Source organism: Xenopus laevis, chromosome 4L (genome assembly GCF_017654675.1).
Source record: "Xenopus laevis strain J_2021 chromosome 4L, Xenopus_laevis_v10.1, whole genome shotgun sequence".
Taxonomy (NCBI): Eukaryota; Metazoa; Chordata; class Amphibia; order Anura; family Pipidae; genus Xenopus; species Xenopus laevis.
In genome coordinates, this window is record NC_054377.1 from 7688349 (window position 1) to 7712097 (window position 23749).

Here is a 23749-nt window from a genome sequence, read left to right on the forward strand (position 1 = left end):
TTTTTTTTAACTTATAGGGGGGGCCATGACCACCAATGATTTTTAAAGAACTTTTATGGGGGGGCCCTTGCGCCAGTGTTTTTTTATAATTTGTGTTTGGGGGGGGGTTTACCATTTTGTAGCGCTGATGTCTGTGTGGCCTTTTTACTTTGGTATGGGGTGGGCGGGATCTGGGGTGGGGCTTGGGTGCTGGGGTGGGCGGGGCCCAGAAAATCCTGTTGTATGGGACCCCGTGATTTCTAATGGCCCTGCCCATGGTAATCAGTGTTGAACTGAGGTATCTGGGGCCCACCAGAGGAAAAGAAGCACCCCCCCTAGATCAGTGATCCCCCAACCAGTAGCTCGTGAGTAACATGTTGCTCTCCAATCCCTTGGATGTTGCTCCCAGTGGCCTCAAAGCAGGTGCTTATTTTTGAATTCCAGGCTTGGAATCCACTTTTGTTTGCACAAAAACCAGGTGTACTTCCAAATAGGACCTCCCGTAGCGTGCAAGTCCACCAAATAGCCAATCACAGCCCTTATATGGCACCAAAAGAACTTTTTGCTTGCCTGTGTTGCTCCCCAACTCTTTTTATTTTTGAATGTGGCTCCTGGGTAAATATAAAGGTTGGGGACCCCTGCCCTAGAGTAAGCTAGGGGTCCCACCAGGGAATTTCCCAGCATCCCTTTAAGCCTGACTGTTGCGGCAGGTGATGTTGAGTCAGTCCATTTTAATGTGGTCAACTTTTAGAGGAACATTTATCAAGGGTCGAATTTCAAATTCATGGGAGGTTTTTTTTTTTAAACTCTCATGAATTCCCATGAACTCGAAATTCGACCATAAAAATCGAATTTTCACCTGCGCCAATGCACTGGCGGTGCTTCGATTTCCGAAGTTTACTCATGAGGCAACTTCTTTTGACCTCGTAAATCAAAGAGCCGTGAGTGCCATTGCGCTGGCGTTTTCTCATTATAGCATTATAGGGGAAGGCAGTACGGGAAGATTGACGCCCCGCAGAACATACTAAAGGTTAACTTAAAAGTGAACCACCCCCTTTAAGCTGGGCCTAAATTATTTACCCCATTATGTAATAAATGGCACTAAGTTTGCCCAGGAGCAGTAACCCATAGCAACCTATAAGATATTTGCTTTTAAACAAGTACATTCTACTTGCTGATTGGTTGCTATGGGTTACTGCTCCTGGGCAAACTTAGGGTCTTTTATTACATTACATTATTGGCCCAAATCAGGATGATCCAATCGTTTGCCCCAGAGCTAACAACGCGCGTTTCAGCCCTGACCCTTTTTTCCCCTTTTTCGAATCCTATTCTAATATATTCTGTTCTACACCCCTCTCTCCCATGTCTTTATTATTTACAGGCAATAGCTCTGATTGGGCTCCCTGGGGACCAGTAGCATTCCTGTATGTACATTCCAGCACCAATCAGCTCGCTAGAATCCCGTAACCAGCCCAGACATCTGCTTGTCCTTAGCTTTCCCTGTACTTTGGTGTCTATTTAAAGAGAGAGAACAGTTTATTTGTCAGTGAGCTAAAATCACAGGGATAATATTATACGACTCTCTTCCCATATGGACCTGGGGGGAGGGTGTTGCTCTAATGCAGATCTGCAGCCGGAACATATTTGGGTGTGTTGTTCCCAAACCGTATCCACTCCCGCCCATGTCAGATTTTTATCTTCTGAATTGGAACAAAAATAATCCCATGGGAAATAGTCTCACCCAGTAACAGCCCAAGCCACTTCCAACTGTGGGAATCGAGAAAAAATATGGAAAATTCTGAAAGGGGTTGTTCACCTTTAAATGAACTGTTAATATGAGATAGAGAGGGATATTCTCAGACAATTTGCAATTGGTTTTCATTTTTTATTATTTGTGGTTTTTGAGTTATTTAACTTTTTATTCAGCAGCTCTTCAGTTTGTAATCTCAGGAATCTGGTTGCTAGGGACCAAATTACCCTAGCAACCATGCATTAATCTGAATAAGAGACTGGAATATGGATAGGAAAGGGGCCTAAATAGAAAGAGGAGTAATAAAAAGTAGCAATGACAATACATTTGTAGCCTTACAGAGCATTTGTTTTTTAGATGGGGTCAGTGACTCCTATTTGAAAGCTGGAAAGACTCAGAAGAAGGCGAATAATTAAAATCATATAAAAAAAAAGAAAAAAATGAAGGCAAATTGAAAAGTCGCTTAGAATTGGCCATTCTGTAATATATTAAAAGTTATCTTAAAAGGGAACCAATCCACATGTAAAGGCATAAAAATAAAATCCCATTTTTGCTTTCTTTAATGAAAAAGAAACCTCCAATCTCCAATATACTTTAATTAAAAATTATGTACAGTTTTTGTAAGAAACCTGACTGTATGCAGTGAAATTCTCCCTTCATTTACTGCTGTGGATAGGAATTGTCAGACGGTCCCTAACTGCTCTGCAGGGAAACAATCATACTTATGAACAGCAGGGGGAGCCCTCGCCTTACTTCCCAGCCATGCAGAACTCAAGCAGCTTTGTTTGTTTCCCTGTAGAGCAGTCGGCGACTGTGTAGAGATTTGTATTGGATTTTATTTTTGCCTTTACATCCCCTTTACTGTTTCCAACTCCAGCTGCAGGGACAAAGATCATGGAGCCGGATTTAAACAGATAAACTGGGATTCTATTTGGAGGATTATTTTGCTGCAGCCACTGGTTCTGCAGAGTTGGAGAAAGTTTGTATTAAACAATACAAAAACTATAAAATCCACATTAGATTACATGACAACACAGGACCCAGTGCAGTCTGTATATTCTGATTATTAATCTGTCTTGCTGTACCGGCTTCTGGCAGATATTATTTGACTTGTGTAGTTTTGATCATTTATGACAATCCCTAAGCAGCCCAGACCACACTGAGCATGTGCACAGTCTTGGTCTTGCAAAGATGTATAACAAAGTTACAAGATGGTGACCCCCTGTGGCCAACTTTGAAAGCAGAAATCATTTGTTTGATTAGGTTTGTGGTGCAGTAAGTTTATGTTTAGTGTACAATACAGGATCTCTAGCCTTATTCTATTTTACACTTTACTTCCCCTTTAATTCCAATGGTTCCAGTATTCCCTGTTGCAGGAGAACAACTGAGAGACAATAGCAGCTTAGGGAAGACTGAAACTGCAAGTGTAACTAATAGAAGGGAAATGATTATACATTATCTCTCTATCTCTCTCTCTATATATATATATATCTATATATGTGTATATATAAATATCTCACTGCACACAGATTCCATTATGTCCCGCCATCATCTAAACCCCAGAGGAAGGGATTAGTGTGAGGATCTGCTGTGAGGAAGACGTGTGGAACAGACACATAAAACTAATTGTATCGGCTCAGAGATGGTTCCGCTCGGTGTGTGACGGTGTCAGCTCATTTCTTGCACTGTCGCCTTAGAACAATGAGACACAAGCGACTTTCACTCCCCCGGGGCAACTCTTTCCTTCCTCTCTCTCTCTAATTTGTGCTCTCACTGTGTCTGCCTGGAGGGGGCGCTGTTTGCTCATTTCTGGCCCAGAGGCAGTGCGAATATTTCTGTAATATGTACAACTGCTCTAGAAATGAACTCTTACACTTAGTACCCTGCTCAACAGTGTAATTCATGGGAATTAACTCCAACTACTGCTGATCTACAAGTTCCATCACCTACTAGTAGCTCACACTCCCTTCCCAGAGACTATTATCCACTGTTACTATAGACACCATCTCTCCCTACTATACCTGCTATCCCACAGTCACACTCCCTTCCCAGAGACTATTATCCACTGTTACTATAGACACCATCTCTCCCTACTATACCTGCTATCCCACAGTCACACTCCCTTCCCAGAGACTATTATCCACTGTTACTATAGGCACCATCTCTCCCTACTATACCTGCTATCCCACAGTCACACTCCCTTCCCAGAGACTATTATCCACTGTTACTATAGGCACCATCTCTCCCTACTATACCTGCTATCCCACAGTCACACTCCCTTCCCAGAGACTATTATCCACTGTTACTATAGACACCATCTCTCCCTACTATACCTGCTATCCCACAGTCACACTCCCTTCCCAGAGACTATTATCCACTGTTACTATAGGCACCATCTCTCCCTACTATACCTGCTATCCCACAGTCACACTCCCTTCCCAGAGACTATTATCCACTGTTACTATAGACACCATCTCTCCCTACTATACCTGCTATCCCACAGTCACACTCCCTTCCCAGAGACTATTATCCACTGTTACTATAGGCACCATCTCTCCCTACTATACCTGCTATCCCACAGTCACACTCCCTTCCCAGAGACTATTATCCACTGTTACTATAGGCACCATCTCTCCCTACTATACCTGCTATCCCACAGTCACACTCCCTTCCCAGAGACTATTATCCACTGTTACTATAGGCACCATCTCTCCCTACTATACCTGCTATCCCACAGTCACACTCCCTTCCCAGAGACTATTATCCACTGTTACTATAGACACCATCTCTCCCTACTATACCTGCTATCCCACAGTCACACTCCCTTCCCAGAGACTATTATCCCACTGTTACTATAGACACCATCTCTCCCTACTATACCTGCTATCCCACAGTCACACTCCCTTCCCAGAGACTAATATCCCACTGTTACTATAGGCACCATCTCTCCCTACTATACCTGCTATCCCACAGTCACACTCCCTTCCCAGAGACTATTATCCACTGTTACTATAGGCACCATCTCTCCCTACTATACCTGCTATCCCACAGTCACACTCCCTTCCCAGAGACTATTATCCCACTGTTACTATAGACACCATCTCTCCCTACTATACCTGCTATCCCACAGTCACACTCCCTTCCCAGAGACTATTATCCACTGTTACTATAGACACCATCTCTCCCTACTATACCTGCTATCCCACAGTCACACTCCCTTCCCAGAGACTATTTTCCCACTGTTACATACAGTAGTTGCTTAAGCCTTTACTTGCCCTTTAAGTTCTGTTTATTGGAGGAATATATTGTTAACATGTTCCTTACTGAGAGCCAAGAATGTGGCAATTTGTGTGAGTCCTATTTGTAGAGTCAGTATTATATTATTGAGTAGGATGTGAGTTGCTCAGTCCAATGTGTATAGAGGCAGGAGTCCTTATTGTGCAGACACAGGTGCTGAAATTCAAAGCTTCTAGAGGAACATTTCTTTTGTCTGCCAGGAATTGAAATGTAAATTATTTTCCGCGGCGTCTCTGAGATGACAATATATTTAGCGTGTGCAGCCGGGGCCGCTGTTCCTCACCGACTTCATTGGTTTAAGAAATTTCTTTCTGATTAAATGTGAGTAAAGAAGAAGAAGATCTCGCTGCCCCTCACATCTGCTCCCAGGGCCAATCGGCGGCACAACAACAATAAGGGATTCGGCCGCAGCTTCATAAATGGAAAAAAATTAATTCACTGAGTCGCTGATTTTCTATAGAAATACTGGTTTCAATAGAAGGTTCCTGGTGGGGGAGATTTGCTTTTTTTATTCTGAGATTTCTAAGGACAGAAATATCCATCATTTAACAGAGTTTAAAGGGGTTGTTCACCTTTAAATTAACTGTTAGTAGGATGTAGAGAGGGATATTCTAAGACAATTTGCAATTGGTTTTTATTTTTTATTATTGGTGGTTTTTGACTTATTTAGCTTTTTATTCAGCAGCTCTCCAGTTCAGCCATCTGGTTGCTAAGGTCCAAATTCCCCTAGCAACCATGCACTGATTTGAAGAAGAGACTGGGAAATGAATAGGTGAGGCCTGAATAGAAAGAGGAGTAATAAAAATTAGCAATAAAAATACATTTGTAGCCTTACAGAGCATTTGTTTTTTATACGGGGTCAGTGACCCTCTATTTGAAAGCTGGAAAGAATCAGAAGAAAAAAGCAAATAATCAAAAAACTATACAATATAAATAATGAAGACCAACTGAAAAGATGCTCAGAATTAGCAGTTTTATAACATAATGTAAAGGGCAAGCAAAGCCATAGATTCAGAGAGTTCTCCTGGTAAATTAAAGGAGAAATAAACTGAAAGCACGGAAGGCCCATTTATCAAAGGTCGAATTTCGAATTCATGTGAGTTTTTTTAAAACTCCCATGAACTCGAAATTCAAACAAAATTTATCAATAATATTGAATTTTGAAGAGTTGTTTGCAGCCTTCCTGACATTAGAAAGAAACGTTTAGGAGAAAAAAAACACCAAATTGATCCCTGGACGACTCCCATTGACTAAAACAGCAATTCGGCAGGTTTTTGGTGGCGAATAGTCAGATTTGAGTTCTTAAAGGGCCAGAGTAGGATAAATCTCGAAAATCAAATTCAAATTTTTTAAAAAGAAATGGACTTGAATTTGAATGGAATCCCTGGGAGTAGGCAGGGGTGCTTCGCCAATGAGGCGAGTTGAGGCTGTCGCCTCAGGCGGCAGCGCCCCACTAGGTACCAGGGGCAGCAAAAATGCTGCACCTGGTACTTTAAGAGCGAATTTCCGGGGGAGGGGGGGCAGCAGCAACTGCTGCTGCCTCAGGCGGCGGAGGGGCCAGGATCGCCCCTGGGAGTAGGGGGGGGGGGATGATGATGGTGTACCCCTGGCTGGTGTATCTTTTAAAGAAGGTGGAGTAGAAATCAAGCAATGTTAATAAATTCGGGGCCTACGTACCCGCTCCAGCAGCTAAAGCAAAATGATGTACAATTACATCTGTTCCATTTGCCCTCGTCAACTTTTGTCCCGTTTGAAACTGGAGTTTGGTGGGAGGGGCCTAAAGACTTATTAAAGTCTAACAAATCCTCAGCAATTAAACCTCTGCTCCCCCTTCCCACCCCTCTTTCTGCAGCTTTTTCCTTGGGTTTGACCGGGTGAATAAATTCTGTAATTATGGAAACATAAATAATTCACGCCATTCAACTCTCAGCCCCGACAGAGAATTTAAGCAGCAAATTCAGGGATAAAAAAGAGGTTTAGAACTTAAAAGCTCCCGATAAAAAACAATCCAACACCCACATGTAGTGATGGGTGAATTTCTTCCATCTAAAAATTCGCGAATTTCCTGGGAAATTTGTGAAACGGCGAAAAATTTGAAAAACTCGAAAATTGACGTCCGCGTCAATGGGCGTGCAGTTTTGACGCGAGCGACTTTTCCAATGCGCGTCTAAATTTTTGTTACACATCACGGGAGTTTAGAGAATTTATTGGCCCGCGGTGAAATGCAGAAATTCGCCGCGAATTAGCGCCAGCCGAATATATTCACCCATCACTACTCACATGTACTTGTTCATTGGGCTCCAAATCTAATACTGTGTGTAAAATACACATCATGGGACATAGATTAGCTCTAATAAGGGGTCTTTGTCCTTTTCATTTGTTCCTTAAAAGGGTTGTTCACCTTTAAACTGTATGATGCAGAGAGGGATATTCTGAGACAATTTGGAATTGGTTTTCATTTTTTATTATTTGTGGTTTTCGAGTTATTTAGCTTTTTATTCAGCAGCTCTCCAGTTTTCAATGTCAACCATTTAGTTGGCAGGGTCCAAATTACCCTAGCAACCAGGCACTGACTTGAATAAAAGACTGGAATATCAATAAGAGAGGGACTAAATTGAAATTTGAAGAATAAAAAGTAGCAATAACAATACCTTTGTAGTCATACAGAACATTTTTGTTTCAGATGGGGTCAGTGACCCCTATTTAAAAACTGGAAAGAGTCAGAAGAAAAAGGCAAATAATTTAAAAACTTAAAAAAAAAAAAGACAAAGCAAAGGCCAATTGAAAAGAATTAGACATACTAAAAGTTAACTTAAAGGTGAACAACCCCTTTCATGACCTTGAGGTTGGCACTGGGAGTTCCTTCTCTACTATAGGTTCCATTTAGCAAAGTAAATTATGGGATTATGGGCAGTAAATTGGTTAATGTGAGTCGATAGATGTTAGTTATGCACGAATTAGGAGTGTGTTGGGAGGAGTCTCCTTAACTGATAAGGATTTGGGGGTTATTGTGTATAACAGACTGAGCAACTCTAGGCAGTCTCCTGGTAAGGCCTCACCTTGAGTATGTAGTAGTGATGTGCGGGATTTCCCCGACCCACACCCGATTCTAACCCGCCCTCCCTTAGCCCGCAACCTGCCCTCATCTGCGCTTCCAGCTTGCTTTTATAGACCAGCGATGACATCACAAAAGGGGCGGGGCGAGCAGGCGCAGCATCTATAAAAGATGAACCCGAAAGTCGGAAGCCGGCATTTGACGGTGGCCACCCATGAAGAAGTGTGCAAGGTCAGCCCGGACCCACGGGTATCGGACCGGCCCGCACATCACTAGTATGTAGTACAGGTTTGGGCTCGGATATTAATGAGCTGGAACAATTGCAATGAACTGGTGAACTCAATGGAACCATGAAACTAGGTGGAACCACTAAGTTGGGTTGGTCTTCCCTGGCAAATCTTTGCAAATAGGTTCTCAGGACATTTGGTATTGAGGGGGACCTTTTGGACAAGAGGATTATGAGCATCATCATTTTCACCTGAAGCAACAGAAATGGTTTTTTACCTTGAGGCCATTGAGTTTATGGAATAGCGATGTACGCTCAGGAGAAACTCAACCCGCTCTCGACCCTCACCCACAAAACCATAACCTGCCCTCAACTCAAACCTGTAAAATGTTGCCATTGTAGGACCTGCACCCACATCTTCTCACTCTGAATGTGCCTCTGGTTCCAAGACAGGGAATCTTCAGGAGCAAAGGAGGAGTGTAATTCCCCAGTCTGACCAGCACCCACCCGAACCTACAATGGTCACCCATGGGTTTTGGGTCAACCCTCACAGCATTATTGTGGAATTCCCTGCTGGATGATGTTCTGATGGCAGATTCCAAAGAAGATTGGAGATCTTCTTGGAGAAGCAAAAAGACTTCATGGCTATTCTAAGACACTTTTCAATTAGGTTTTTTTTTTTGTTAAATTTCTGTTTGGGGCTTTTGTCGATCTGGAACTCTGACTTAGACTCTCAACTACAACCATTTTACTGGTGCTTAACGAGGACTTGATGACCCGAGTGACCAGGCAACCGTTTAGAAGTAAGAACTGAAGAACAAAAGTGGAAGACCTGAAAAGACAGATGTGAAAATTTAGGGGCAGATTTATTAAGGTTTTTTTTTTTATGTTCAAAACTACCAAACTCAACTAAGGGTTTATCCATTAATGAATTCGATTTTTAAGATTTATCATACTCTGGCCCTTTAAAAATGTAAATTCGACTGTTCCCCACCTAAAACCTGCCGAATTCATGTATATGTCAATGGGAGAGTCCTAGTGACCAATTTGGAGATGTTTTTAGCCTTCCTGACATTCAAGTTTTTTTTTAGGAAAAAAAACTTGAATTGAGTTCGGTCTTATTCAAATCAAATTCAATTATAGTTTTCGTCTGTAAAATTCGTCCGAGTTTAAGATATTAAACTCAAATTGAAATCAAATTTCGAGTAACATCGAATTCATTAGAGCTAAAAAAAAACTCACATTAATTCGATTTTGATATATGTGCCTCTGAGTGCGGCAGTGTGTGTTTTTGGTTGCCAGGGTCGCAGACCCTGATGACAACCAGGCAGCGTTTTTAGTAAGGCTAAAAAGAGCCATAATAGGAAGGTCAGTCATTCACACTATTGGAAAGTTGACCAAACTAAGTTGTAGATGTAAAAATGTAATTTAAAGGTGAACATTTCCTTTAATGATATTTAGTCATCCAAAATGAGGAGATTTAGACCTAGAAGGAATATGCTGTTTATAGCTATTGATGGAATCAGAAGAATTCAGTCTCTGGCAGGGAACCCGAGCCGGTATATATTGTCCGCTAAATAAAACTAAAAGCTTTCAGCGCTGCCAAATCGCTTCATCACGCCGACATAATAAACCCTGAGAGGCTGCGGCGCGCTCTCCATCTGAGACACGAGAGCTTGTGACACAGACAATAATAAAGGTAAGTCTTCAGTGTCACATTGCTCGACGCTCAGCACACAATCTATTTGTCTTTGGAGCGGATTCCAACTGGGCACGTCCATCAACACCCCCCAGACGGGGGGAGAGAGTGAGAAGATTGGATGGAAGTGGCGGAGAAACGTCTCCAAAGAGGAGAAATGAGAAATCGGTCAAGGCACGGAGTTGTAATGAGAACTTGTCTGTTCGGCACGACTGTTTGTAATGGCTGGTGGGTGGCGTGTGGGCAAAGGTTTCTTCTGTTTGACGAGACAATGAAGCAGCAAAGACCTTAATACAAAAGACATTGTACTTACATTGTCTCTCCCGTTATTTATATGATCAAATCTGGGTTCAAGATAACACGGGGAGAGAAAATCAGAAAAAGGATTTACAGCCCTGCGCTCAATGTATTGCTGGTGGCCCCACATTAGGGATTACACCAGTGATGAGTAGGAACCTCAAGCTTCATAGTAGGACTGTTGTTTCATAGGAAGCAGACAGACAGGATTGTGATTGGTTCACTTGTATGCATGCTTAATTGATGTCGCTCCCTTTATTTATATGATCAAAACTGGGTTCAAGATAACACGGGGAGAGAAAATCAGAAAAAGAACTTACAGCCCTGCGCTCAATGTATTGCTGGTGGCCACACAAGAAGGATTACACCAGTGAGTGATGAGTAGGGACCTCAAGCTTCATAGTAGGGCTGTTGTTTCATAGGAAGCAGACAGACAGGATTGTGATTGGTTCACTTGTATGCATACTTAATTGATGTCTCTCCCTTTATTTATATGATCAAAACTGGGTTCAAGATAACACGGGGAGAGAAAATCAGAAAAAGAATTTACAGCCCTGCGTTCAATGTATTGCTGGTGGCCCCACATTAGGGATTACACCAGTGATGAGTAGGGACCTCAAGCTTCATAGTAGGGCTGTTGTTTCATAGGAAGAAGACAGACAGGATTGTGATTGGTTAGCTTGTATGCATGCTTAATTGAGAATAGGAGGAGCCTACAGCAGGAAGCCAGAACTTTGAACCATCACAGCACACAAACGAAAGCAAATAAATAATGAAAGCGCATGACAAAGTTGTTCCATTTCGTGGCAAATTTCCAATAGGCTCAAAAATATTTTAGCCTTTAGTGCCCCTTTAAATGATGCGGAAGGGCCGAGCCTGACAACACCGGCTATGAAACCCCCTAACACACGAGTGCATTTAGAGGGAAAAAGTCATCCGTGCTATTGACAGATGAAATAGTTGCTAATCCCTGCCAGGGGTTTGTTTGACAGTGAATATGCCCTCGATGACTGTCGTGTAAGTTATTATCCTCATCATCCTCTGTTATCGGTCATTATAGGCTCAGGGAGGCTCACGCAGGAGGCTTAGCGGCAGCACGAGAACAGACAAAATTGCCGTATTTATGTTGCACCCAAAGCCTGATGGCTGATATATTTAGCTCTGATAAGCTTCAAGAGCCTTAAACGTGACTGTGAATGTGCATTTTGTTTACTGTTCATGGAAAGTGCTGTATCAGGGGTGGTGTGTGTTGCTTTAAGAGCACCATCTTTCTCTACATTTTTTTGCCCAGAAGCCTCAGGTGCATCGCAGACAAGTAAGGAAACTACAGCTCAGGTGTGATTAGGGCCTTTGCCCCTGAGACAGCCTAAATCCTATTTTAGGACCCAAATTTTAGCAGCTCTCAGAGTAGTGCAAGTATATGAGTTCCACTGTGGCACACACGGCCATCTTTAATTTCTTTTGAAAACATTCCAGTTACATACCTCCCAACTGTTCCTTTTTCGGAAGGGACAGTCCCTCTTTGACAGCTCAACCCGCAGTCCCTCATTTGTACTGGAAAGTTCTCTGCACTGAACAGCCAGAAAAAGAAACAAAGTTTCTAACTTAATTGGCTTTTAGCAGAGAGCCCAGAACACCTAACAGGTGCAAATAAGATACTTTGTAACAATTTTGAGACACAAAAAACTGTTTAGATAAGGAGAAATATTTTCAAACTTTCATAACCTGCCAAATTTTGTAAAATGAACATGGTAATTAGGGGGTGTGGCCACCGAAAGGGGCGTGGCTACAACATTTAGTTATAAAAAATTTTGTACCTCTTTTTACATCCAAAATGTTGGGAGGTATGAGTAAGGGATGCACCGGATCCAGGATTCGGCCAGGACTTGGCCTTTTTCAGCAGGATTCGGGCGAATCCTTCTGCCCGGCCGTACCGAATCCTAATTCGCATATGCAAATTAGGATTTGGTTCGGTTTTCGGCCGAATCTTTCGTGAAGGATTCAGGGTTCGGCCGAATCCAAAATAGTGCATTCGGTGCATCCCTACTTCCAGTACATGAGAAGGAGGCAAGTGGTTTGGGGAGGAAGAATATTAATGGTACTTTTATTTCATTTTCTGCAGTTGATACAATGGTTATTATCCATTTTCACCAATCTTACTGCCTTGTGTGGGGTTAATGCAATGCTCTGAATTAGTTTTCTGCATTGATCTTGGTGACATATCTGAGGTTAATCTATGTGCATTATCTATTTTCTGTAGTGATCTTGCAGGCATGTCTGATGTTAATACAATACTTGTCATCTATTTTATGTAGTGATCGTTATGCCATGTGTGAGGTTACTGAGATGCTCTGAATCCATTTTCTGCAGTGATCTTGCTGGCAAATCGGAGGTTAATGCAATGCTTGTTAACTATTTACTGCTTTGATATTACTAATGTGTGGGGTTAATGCAATGCTCTGAATCAGTTTGCAGTAGTGATCTTACCGGCATGCCTGAGGTTAATACAATGCTTATTATCTATTTTCTGCACTGATCTTACTGACACGAGAAGTTAATTTTTCTTTTTTCTGCATCAAGTTTACGGATTAGTGTTAATCTTGCTGGCATGTCTGGGGTTTAATGCAATGCTCTGAATCCATTTTCTGCAGTCATCTTGCTGGCAAATCTGAGGTTAATGCGATACTTGTTAACTATTTACTGCGTTGATCTTACTGACACAAGAAGTTAATTCATGCTCTTTTTTCTGCTTCAAGCTTACGAATATGTCTGGGGTTTAATGCAATGCTCTGAATCCATTTTCTGCAGTGATCTTAACAGCATGCCTGGGTTATTATGGCTGAAGAGAGGGGCATAATACGTTTTTATTGCATTTTCTTGGGGTGCCAAAATTGACATTCAATGTATCCCCCAATATTTTGTTGATGTGATAATTGACCATAAACGTCATGAATATATATATATATCCATAATGGGAGGCAGGAAACGTGTATTTGAAGAAGATACAGTAGAATTCTTTATCACCTTTATTGTATAAAGCCGGTGTACTCCCTGGAAATCTTATATATATATATATATATTATACTGAGAATAAGGCAAATCTCCTTTCCTGGGCTCCGGGTGTTGTATCATGTGGAGCAGAGAATGTAATTTCCAGCATTGGATCAGGAACAAGAACATTAGGCACAAAGAGAAGAGACAGAGATATTACCGGCTCTATGGAATAATCAGAGATAATTCTAATGAATGCAGATGGCAGGGCTACACTGACGGGAACAGATTCTTATTAAATTAAATACCATCAGCCCTGCCGGCGGCATTTTCTAGTAGTTTCCCTGAGCTCTCACATGATTTGGGAACCCGTATCCGCTCCGGGGATTCATTCACTTCCAGCATCGGATCAGGAACGTGAAGGGAACATTAGACACAAGGTGACAACAGAGAGAGAACACGACACCAGCAATGTCAACATAGAGGGGAGTTGCGGACTACAACTCCCAGCATCCTTTGCTATTATAACATCACTACACTGCATATGCTTTATAAGTGCAACAATGTACCCCACGCAGGTGAGTCAGGGGGGAGACTTGTTACTAGGGTTGCACCGAATCCACTATTTTGGATTCGGCCGAACCCCCAAATCCTTTGCGAAAGATTCGGCTGAATACCAAACCGAATCCTAATTTGCATATTCAAATTAGGGGTGGGAAGGGGATAACATTTTTTACTTCCTTGTTTTGTGACAAAAAGGTCACGCAATTTCCCTCTCAACCCCTAATTTGCATATGCAAATTAGGATTTGGTTCGGCCAAATTCTGCTGAAATCCTGAATCCTGGCCAAAATACAGAATCGAATCCTGGATTCGTTGCATCCCTACTTGTTACCAATGCAGGGTCAGTAGGCGATGGTTATCCCCAAGGCTGCGGGTCTCTATAATTGCCCAGTCCACCACTTTAGAAGTCCTCTTGGGGCAGAAAAGGCACAACGAGTTCCTGGGAGGAGCTAAAAAAACACCTCTATATGAGCATTCTGCATTTTCCGGTATGGACCAATCAGAATGAAGGTGAGGCAAGGCACCTCTGTGAAGAAACAGGTCCAAGATGGTGGACTTCCATCAGCCATGATTGTACCTTATAAGACACTATTGCTCATTTATGTTTGATACATACTGACTGGAGGGGGGTTAAAGGAACAGTTATGTTTGCCTGAAAATCATTAATACTAGAAAACCTTTTATAAAAACGGATTTCCTTTAAATAGGAGTATTTTGCATTGACTTTGTTTCTCATGAGCATCTTCATTCTTTTTTTTTATCTCCGTAAGGAAAGGAGCTGCCATCTTGTTTCTTTTAGCTGCAATGACCAGAGTCGTACAGCCTTCCCTATGGATTAGTGATGTGCGGGCTGTGGGTTTACCTACAGGTCAGGTGGGTTCGGGCCGACCCCGCACTCCTCTTCGCGGGTGGCCACCTTCATATGCCGGCTTCCGACTTTATAGCCGCGCGCCTGCTTGACCCGCCCCTTTTGTGATGTCATTGGCGGGGCGGGTCTAAAAAAGGAACCCGGAAGTCGGGTGCGGGTTGGGAAAAACGGGACCCGCACATCACTACTACGAATGTTCATGGCCTGTTTTATGCTATTAGAGGCCAGCTGGCCAATAAACAGTACCAGGCCCTACAGGAGGGTGGAGTCTGAATCAGCTTCAACCAGGAAATAGATAGAAGGATAGAAACCAGGTAAGTACTGCAGGAAGTTAAAGGTGGTCATACATCTTATTGGCCCCTGCCCATTGATGCCTTCCTGGATCCCTGGGGCCAAACCCATCAGGAGAGGAAGGCATCAATGGACAGGGGCCAATAAGATATATGGTCACCTTTAACTGCCTGCAGTACTTACCTGGTTTCTATCCCTGTCTCTACTTCCTGGTTGAAGCTGATTCAGACTCCACCCTCCTGTAGGGCCTGGCACGGTTCATTGGCCAGCTGGCCTCTAGCAGCAGAAACCAGGCCATTAATCTCCGTAGGGAAGGATGTGCTCCACCTACTGGACGTTCTTGTCATTGCAGCTAAAAGAAACAAAATGGCAGCTACCTTCCCAACAGAGACAGAAAAATATATGAAGCTGGATCTTCCCATTTAAGGCACACAATGAACCCAGATGAGAATGAGACATTGCTGTTCCTTTGACAACCCCCGTGGCAGCTCCTACATGAGTTGCTCCTCTGAGCATTTGCAAACAATCCCCGATTATTTTCATTTTCTGATCACCTTTCATCGTTGCTGTTGGTTCCAAAGAACACGGCCAACTCTGTGCTTGTTTATTTTAATCACACACGGGAAAGTCCTCGGTTGAGAGCAGGGACGACCCTTTGAGCTCCGTGTTCTGCAGATGAGAAGAGCTAATGGGTTGTAATCTGTTATTTTTTAAAGGTTTGTCTCCCCTGCAGGGCTCCATCCTTTCTGCCAGATAATGGCTTTTGCTGCCGTCCAAACAAACCAAGCGTTGAATCGCTGGCACTGCTGCTGCATAGTAATAGCCAAGGGCCTCACTGCTGGGGATCCGGCATGTCCAATACATAGAAATAAAGGGGAAATAAAACTGCTAAAAAAATAAACATCTGGGATCTATAAAAAATATATAAGGAATAGTTGTGCCGGTAACAAGTTGCAGCAGACTGACCCATGATGCACCCAGTCTAGACCTCTGCTTCTGGGCTTGGAAGACTGTGATTGGTTGTAGCTGCCATGTTCTGTGGTTCTGTAGGGGTCTCGGGGTGCTCCGTGCTGCAGGGTGTACCCCGGGGGGGCTCAGTGCTGCCGGTGCTGGTGCAACTGCCTGTTCGGGAGCGGTAAGGAGGCAGCTCTGTTTGGCTGGTCGATTCCATATCAGAGGGGTAAGGAGGAGGCGGCAGGTCAAACCAAGGTGGGCGAGAGCTGAAAGAAGGAAGGATGATAGGGGGGTGTATAATATAAATTCTGTGGGTGTTTAAAGGGATACTGTAATGGGAAAAAGAGCAAACAATTATTTTTATATTTCATTTTGAAATCTGACATGGGGCTAGACATATTGTCAGTTCCCCCAGTCATGTCAGAATTACTTCAATACAGAACTCAAAGTATAAGAAAGATCCCTCATATTAAATGGCCACAATACCCAGAGGGTGCAAGTAGGGGTAACTGCCTTGACTGGGGCCCCAGAGAGCAAGTAGAGTAGGTCAAGTGATGGTGACAAACTGAGGCTCTTCAGCACAGCCAAAGGCTATTAGGCTACATATTAGATATAGTGGTGTGGGGGCTCTTTACAGGCTCTACCCAGTCTGATAACCCAGAGCAACCAATCAGATGTGTGAATTGATTCATTCTATCCATTGTAGACCACTAACTACTAGCTGTGATTGGTTGCTATGGATTTATGGGCTGAAAGCTTTGCAAGGTGCTCCATAACCCGAAGGTGCAGAAGGAAGTGAGAGGTAAGTGATGTATTTAAGGAAAGGCCTTCAGCACCCACCTGTGATCCAGCACGGCCTCCGTGTACGAGGGTGGGGACTCCACACTCACTGGCTGCTGGTAGCCCGGGCTTGACATGTACTGGATCCCATTGTTGACATTGTAGGTGACCCGGCAGTGGTGGGGGTGATCCAGTACCACCAGTCTGGAGAGAAGCAGCGGGTGCTGGAGTCGATGCACTGGGAGACTCATCAGATTCGTACGTTTCCTCTGGTGGTGCAGGACCAGCGCCAGGAGAGCGACCACTAGCACAAAGATGACGGAGCTTCCGATGATTGTGTAGGTGATACTGGGGTAGTAAAGCAGTTGGTTCTCCGATGAAACATACTCCTCACTGCCTGGCTCTGGGGAGAAGAAAGAAAGAAATGATAATGATAAACAACCAACAGTAACATGGAATGATCAAATAAATTACATCAGGGATATTGTACCCAATTGTAACAACATTTGCTTCTTCCTACTAATAATAGTCTCTGGGAAGGGAGTGTGACTGTGGGATAGCAGGTATAGTAGGGAGAGATGGTGCCTATAGTAACAGTGGATAATAGTCTCTGGGAAGGGAGTGTGACTGTGGGATAGCAGGTATAGTAGGGAGAGATGGTGCCTATAGTAACAGTGGATAATAGTCTCTGGGAAGGGAGTGTGACTGTGGGATAGCAGGTATAGTAGGGAGAGATGGTGCCTATAGTAACAGTGGATAATAGTCTCTGGGAAGGGAGTGTGACTGTGGGATAGCAGGTATAGTAGGGAGAGATGGTGTCTATAGAAACAGTGGATAATAGTCTCTGGGAAGGGAGTGTGACTGTGGGATAGCAGGTATAGTAGGGAGAGATGGTGCCTATAGTAACAGTGGATAATAGTCTCTGGGAAGGGAGTGTGACTGTGGGATAGCAGGTATAGTAGGGAGAGATAGTGCCTATAGTAACAGTGGATAATAGTCTCTGGAAGGGAGTGTGACTGTGGGATAGCAGGTATAGTAGGGAGAGATAGTGCCTATAGTAACAGTGGATAATAGTCTCTGGGAAGGGAGTGTGACTGTGGGATAGCAGGTATAGTAGGGGAGAGATGGTGTCTATAGTAACAGTGGATAATAGTCTCTGGGAAGGGAGTGTGACTTGTGGGATAGCAGGTATAGTAGGGAGAGATGGTGTCTATAGTAACAGTGGATAATAGTCTCTGGAAGGAGTGGACTGTGGGATAGCAGGTATGTAGGGAGAGATGATGTACTAGTAACAGTGGATAATAGTCCTGGGAAGGGAGTGTGACTGTGGGATAGCAGGTATAGTAGGGAGAGATGGTGCCTATAGTAACAGTGGATAATAGTCTCTGGGAAGGGAGTGTAACTCAGGGATAGCAGGTATAGTAGGGAGAGATGGTGCCTATAGTAACAGTGGATAATAGTCTCTGGGAAGGGAGTGTGACTGTGGGATAGCAGGTATAGTAGGGAGAGATGGTGTCTATAGTAACAGTGGGATAATAGTGTCTGGGAAGGGAGTGTGACTGTGGGATAGCAGGTATAGTAGGGAGAGATGGTGCCTATAGTAACAGTGGATTAATAGTTCTCTGGAAGGGAGTGTGACTGTGGGATAGCAGGTATAGTAGGGAGAGATGGTGCCTATAGTAACAGTGGATAATAGTCTCTGGGAAGGGAGTGTGACTGTGGGATATCAGGTATAGTAGGGAGAGATGGTGCCTATAGTAACAGTGGGATAATAGTCTCTGGGAAGGTACTGTGGCTTTGGGATAGTAGGCCCAACCTGTTGATTGTTTTGTTGAGCAGAACTTGCAGCATCCATGGCCAACTGAAGGCTCCAGGTTGGACAGTTCTACTATAAGTTGTACTATACATAAAATGATAGCAGCATGCTCACATCTAATTACACAGTTGTCCCCATTAAACTAACTATATGGTTTACTCTTCGGTCTCCTTTGGAAATCCATCTGAGGAGGAACCATGTGTTTGGAGGCATCTTGACTGTTGCAGTTTCACATTAAATTACTCAGCCCAAACTCGCCACGTTTTAATGAAGTAAGAGAATTAGAAGCAGATCTCATGGATTCATGGAACTTGAAAATGACTCCCTTGTGTCGCTGGGGACCAACCCATTTCCAGGATTCCTTAAATCAGGGTAACAACATGTCGTTTTTGGGTTTAAGGGAACTGCGTGTGCTCCATTGGCACCCCTTCCAATATATCAATTTAATTGCAGTTGGTTGAAACGAGTCTATTTGCAGCCCAAGTAACTGGTGAGGAGCAGATTCCATGAGACCAGGGCTTCATGGTTGACTTTCCTTGGATTTGTTCCTCATGAAGCCTTGAAACGTCTCCCTGGCTCCCCAGTGGCACCAGCTGTACAGGCACAATGACGAAGGAGCAGTGGGGGCTCACGATGAAGACCCTCAACCAATAATCTTTACTGGGACCCTGGAGGTCAAGTTTGGAAGGTTTAGGGGAGATAACAGAGAGGAGACTTGTGCTAAGAGACAATGGGGCTCATTTATCAACACTGGGCAAATGTGCACCTGGGCAGTAACCCATAGCAACCAGTAATCAGTGATTAGATTTTTATTTACCAGCTGCAAGGAGAACAACGAAAGCAAACGTCTGATTGGTTGCCATGGGTAACTACCCTGGTGCAAAATATCCCAGAGTTTATAAATGACCCTCAATTGACATTTTTGACGGCAGTTTTGGGAAACAGCAGATAAAGGAGCAGAATTGGGGCGTCTTTTAAATAAGCCTTGAAGGAGAACTAAAGCCTAACTAAAGAAGTAGCTATAAATGTTGTACATGATGTTTTGTGCTTCTGTACCAGCCCAAGGCGACCACTGCCCTTTAGCAGTAAAGATCTCACTCAAATAACCTTTTGCACAAATCCTGCATGTAGAGAGACATGATGTCTGGTGAGTTTAATAGAGTGAGCTCTAATACATCTTCTAGGCAAAAGGAGCCCCCCTATAAGATATATTGGATGTAACTGTCAGTGAATATCTGACACCCAACTGCTGCATGAAGAGAGAATGAAGAGAAACAGATGCTGAGAGAGGAATAGTGAAGATAAACTTGATTATTTCAGAAACAATGCAGAATATTGAATTGATTGTATTTAGAAAGTTTCTTATTTCAGTATGAAGAAGCTTATATTAAATGTTCATGTCATGTCACCTTTAATCCTGCAGCAGAAATCAAACAAGATTTAGCAATTAAGTGATGGTGTGGTCCCTTTAAGCTTTGTACAAACGAAGTAATAGGAGAGGAAAGGAGCAGAAGAAATATCTATATTATTATCTAGTTTAGCCAAGAGAGAAGATTGGATAAACCCACGGAGAATAAACCTTCCCGGGAACATTCTGTGTTATTTAATAACACAACCAGCAACACGGCACAACTGTATTTACAGGGAGAATCAGGCATTTCAGTCTGAGAAACATATCTCCTCTATTTAATGTACCCCCTACTGTTAATGATAAGGATATTAGAAGTCACTGAGGGGTTGTTCTGTGACCATATAAAGACACAAGGCTGCAGGCTGAGTTATACAGGGAACTCTGAGTATCACTCATGTATTATAAGGGATAATGTACCCCCTACTGTAAATGATAAGGATATTAGAAGTCACTGAGGGGGTCTGTGACCATATAAAGGCACAAGGCTGCAGGCTGAGTTATACAGGGAACTCTGAGTATCACTCATGTATTATAAGGGATAATGTACCCCCTACTGTAAATGATAAGGATATTAGAAGTCACTGAGGGGTTGTTCTGTGACCATATAAAGGCACAAGGCTGCAGGCTGAGTTATACAGGGAACTCTGAGTATCACTCATGTATTATAAGGGATAATGTATCCCCTACTGTAAATGATAAGGATATTAGAAGTCACTGAGGGGTTGTTCTGTGACCATATAAAGGCACAAGGCTGCAGGCTGAGTTATACAGGGAACTCTAAGTATCACTCATGTATTATAAGGGATAATGTACCCCCTACTGTAAATGATAAGGATATTAGAAGTCACTGAGGGGTTGTTCTGTGACTGTATAAAGGCACAAGGCTGCAGGCTGAGTTATACAGGGAACTCTGAGTATCACTCATGTATTATAAGGGATAATGTACCCCCTACTGTAAACGATAAGGATATTAGAAGTCACTGAGGGGTTCTGTGACCATATAAAGACACAAGGCTGCAGGCTGAGTTATACAGGGATCTCTGAGTATCACTCATGTATTATAAGGGATAATGTACCCCCTACTGTAAATGATAAGGATATTAGAAGTCACTGAGGGCTGTGACCACATCTCTACACTAAAAAAAACATGGGAGGTGTAGTTGTTGGAGATTCTGGAGTATAGGAAGCCTAACACGTTCCATTTACTTAGAATAAAGACAATTTGAAGGATAAAGAGCAGTGTGAATAGGAAACACTGTCTCTGGGGACTTTCCATTCACTTTGAGTTAGTGGAATTCAGGTTCTCAGTTGACGGGCGACTAAAAGAAGAACATAAAGCCAATTTCTCGAGACAATGCCGCTAACAACATTCCTTTCCTCCTCTCAGATTTGGATGAGCTGATGGTGCTTTCTCCGTGCCCCCCTGGCTGCCGGTCCCACGCGGGGTTAAAATAGAAATAATAGAAAAGGCGCAGATATTGGCGGCACGGAGAGTAACGGGGAGAGGCTTCAGAGTCTGGTTTCATTAAGCCCACACTGCGCTCACTTCTTAAGAACGACACATAAAATTGAGCCATTTGTGATTAAAACGGCTTCTCATTTTCTGTCACTTTAGCAAATGGACCTTTATTTAGCAATAATAGTGATGCGGGGCTGTATTAGCGGCAGATAAGAAAATGAAGCGTATTATTGCAGTTCGGCCATAAGCCGCCATTCTGGCGCAGAACCAGCCGAAAGCCCTAATTATTCCTTAAAATTCTCCTACATAATGGCTTTCTCTTCCAAGTATACTCTTTATTCTTTGGAGACAACAGAAAGGTCCGTGGCCCCAAAGTAAACCGCACACGGACCTTTCTATTATTCCATTTGTTGTGGCCGACAGCTCATACAAAACAGCGACAAAGCTGCAACACTTAGGAGAAGATTTATCAAGGGTCGATTTAAAAATTCGTAATTCAAACTTTTGTGGTTTTTTATGATCAAAACTGTCAAATTCGACTAGGGAATTATTCAATTTCGATTTGAGTTTTTCGAAATTCGATTTTCGAGATGTATCATACTCTGGCCCTTTAAGAACTCAAATTTCGACTATTCGCCACCTAAAACCTGTCAAAACGCTGTTTAAGTCAATGGGAGATGCCCAGGGATCAATTTGGAGTTGTTTGCAGCCTTCCTGACATTCCAGTTTTTTCCGGAGAAAAGGACTGGAATCGAGTTTTTAAAATTCGAGTCAAATTCGATTCAAGTTTTCGGGTCGATCCTATTCCCCCGAGTTTAAAAAAAAACAAAAAAAACATGAATTCGAAATTTGACCCTTGATAAATGTGCCTCCATATGACTTTCAGTCATGTGATGTCATATCGCCTCTATTTAATGTACCCTTCACTGTAAATGATAAGGATATTAGAAGTCACTGAGGGGTTGTTCTGTGACCATATAAAGGCACAAGGCTGCAGGCTGAGTTATACAGGGAACTCTGAGTATCACTCATGTATTATAAGGAATAATGTACCCCCTACTGTAAATGATAAGGATATTAGAAGTCACTGAGGGGTTGTTCTGTGACCATATAAAGGCACAAGGCTGCAGGCTGAGTTATACAGGGAACTCTGAGTATCACTCATGTATTATAAGGGATATTGTACCCCCTACTGTAAATGATAAGGATATTAGAAGTCATTGAGGGGTTGTTCTGTGACCATATAAAGGCACAAGGCTGCAGGCTGAGTTATACAGGGAACTCTGAGTATCACTCATGTATTATAAGGAATAATGTACCCCCTACTGTAAATGATAAGGATATTAGAAGTCACTGAGGGGTTGTTCTGTGACCATATAAAGGCACAAGGCTGCAGGCTGAGTTATACAAGGAACTCTGAGTATCACTCATGTATTATAAGGGATATTGTACCCCCTACTGTAAATGATAAGGATATTAGAAGTCACTGAGGGGTTGTTCTGTGACCATATAAAGACACAAGGCTGCAGGCTGAGTTATACAGGGAACTCTGAGTATCACTCATGTATTATAAGGAATAATGTACCCCCTACTGTAAATTATAAGGATATTAAAAGTCACTGAGGGGTTCTGTGAACACCACATAAAACATGGGAGTTTTTAGAGATTCTGGAGTATAGGAAGCCTTACAAGTTCCATTTACTTAGAATAAAGACAATAAAAAGTAACAATAACAATACATTTGTAGCCTTACAGAGCATTTGTTTTTTTTAGATGGGGTCAGTGACCCCCTTTGAAAGCTGGAAAGAGTCAGAAGAAGGAGGCAAATAATTCAAAAACTATAAAATATTAAAAAATTAATAAAAGTTGCTTAGAATTGGCCATTCTATAACACACTAGAAGTTAAAATAAAGGTGAACCATCCCTTTAATACTTGTATCTAAAGATTAGGTGCAGACATAATTTTGACACTGAGCCTAGAGCATCCAGATCTCAGTAGCCACCTCATTACAGTGGAACTGTGGGAAAGTGATGGGTTCTAGAAAAAAAATTGGCCAATTGAGAGACAGCAGGGTGAGCAACAAAATGTTCAGAATTGCTCCTCTATTAACTGTAATGAGTGCCTGGCGGTGCCCTTGTGAGTCAGATAATTATGATTAGGAAATGCTCAGTTCCAGTGCAATAGCAACGTCCTTGGTCCTTTTAATTTGGCAATTCTACAAGGAACCCGACAGACAATACAAATGGGCTGTTCCGTGGGAGCAGGAGCCGACACTGAAAGATATGGGAAGCAGCTGGAAATATCCTGATATT

The 23749-nt window shown here is 42.8% G+C and overlaps 1 protein-coding gene across 2 annotated transcripts in view; it reads right to left on the minus strand.

Moving 5' to 3' along the window:
* Positions 1-15611: 15611 nt before the first annotated feature.
* Positions 15612-23749, minus strand: part of ldlrad3.L (low density lipoprotein receptor class A domain containing 3 L homeolog) — a 58533-nt gene continuing 50395 nt past the window's right edge. For both annotated transcript variants that reach the window (XM_041589754.1, XM_018257321.2), the window contains 2 exons: positions 16811-17153; positions 15612-16236 (listed from right to left, as the gene is read on the minus strand). In XM_041589754.1, coding sequence (XP_041445688.1) covers positions 15999-16236; positions 16811-17153 — 581 coding nt within the window. In that variant the 3' untranslated portion in view covers positions 15612-15998. The remainder of the gene's footprint in view (positions 16237-16810; positions 17154-23749) is intronic.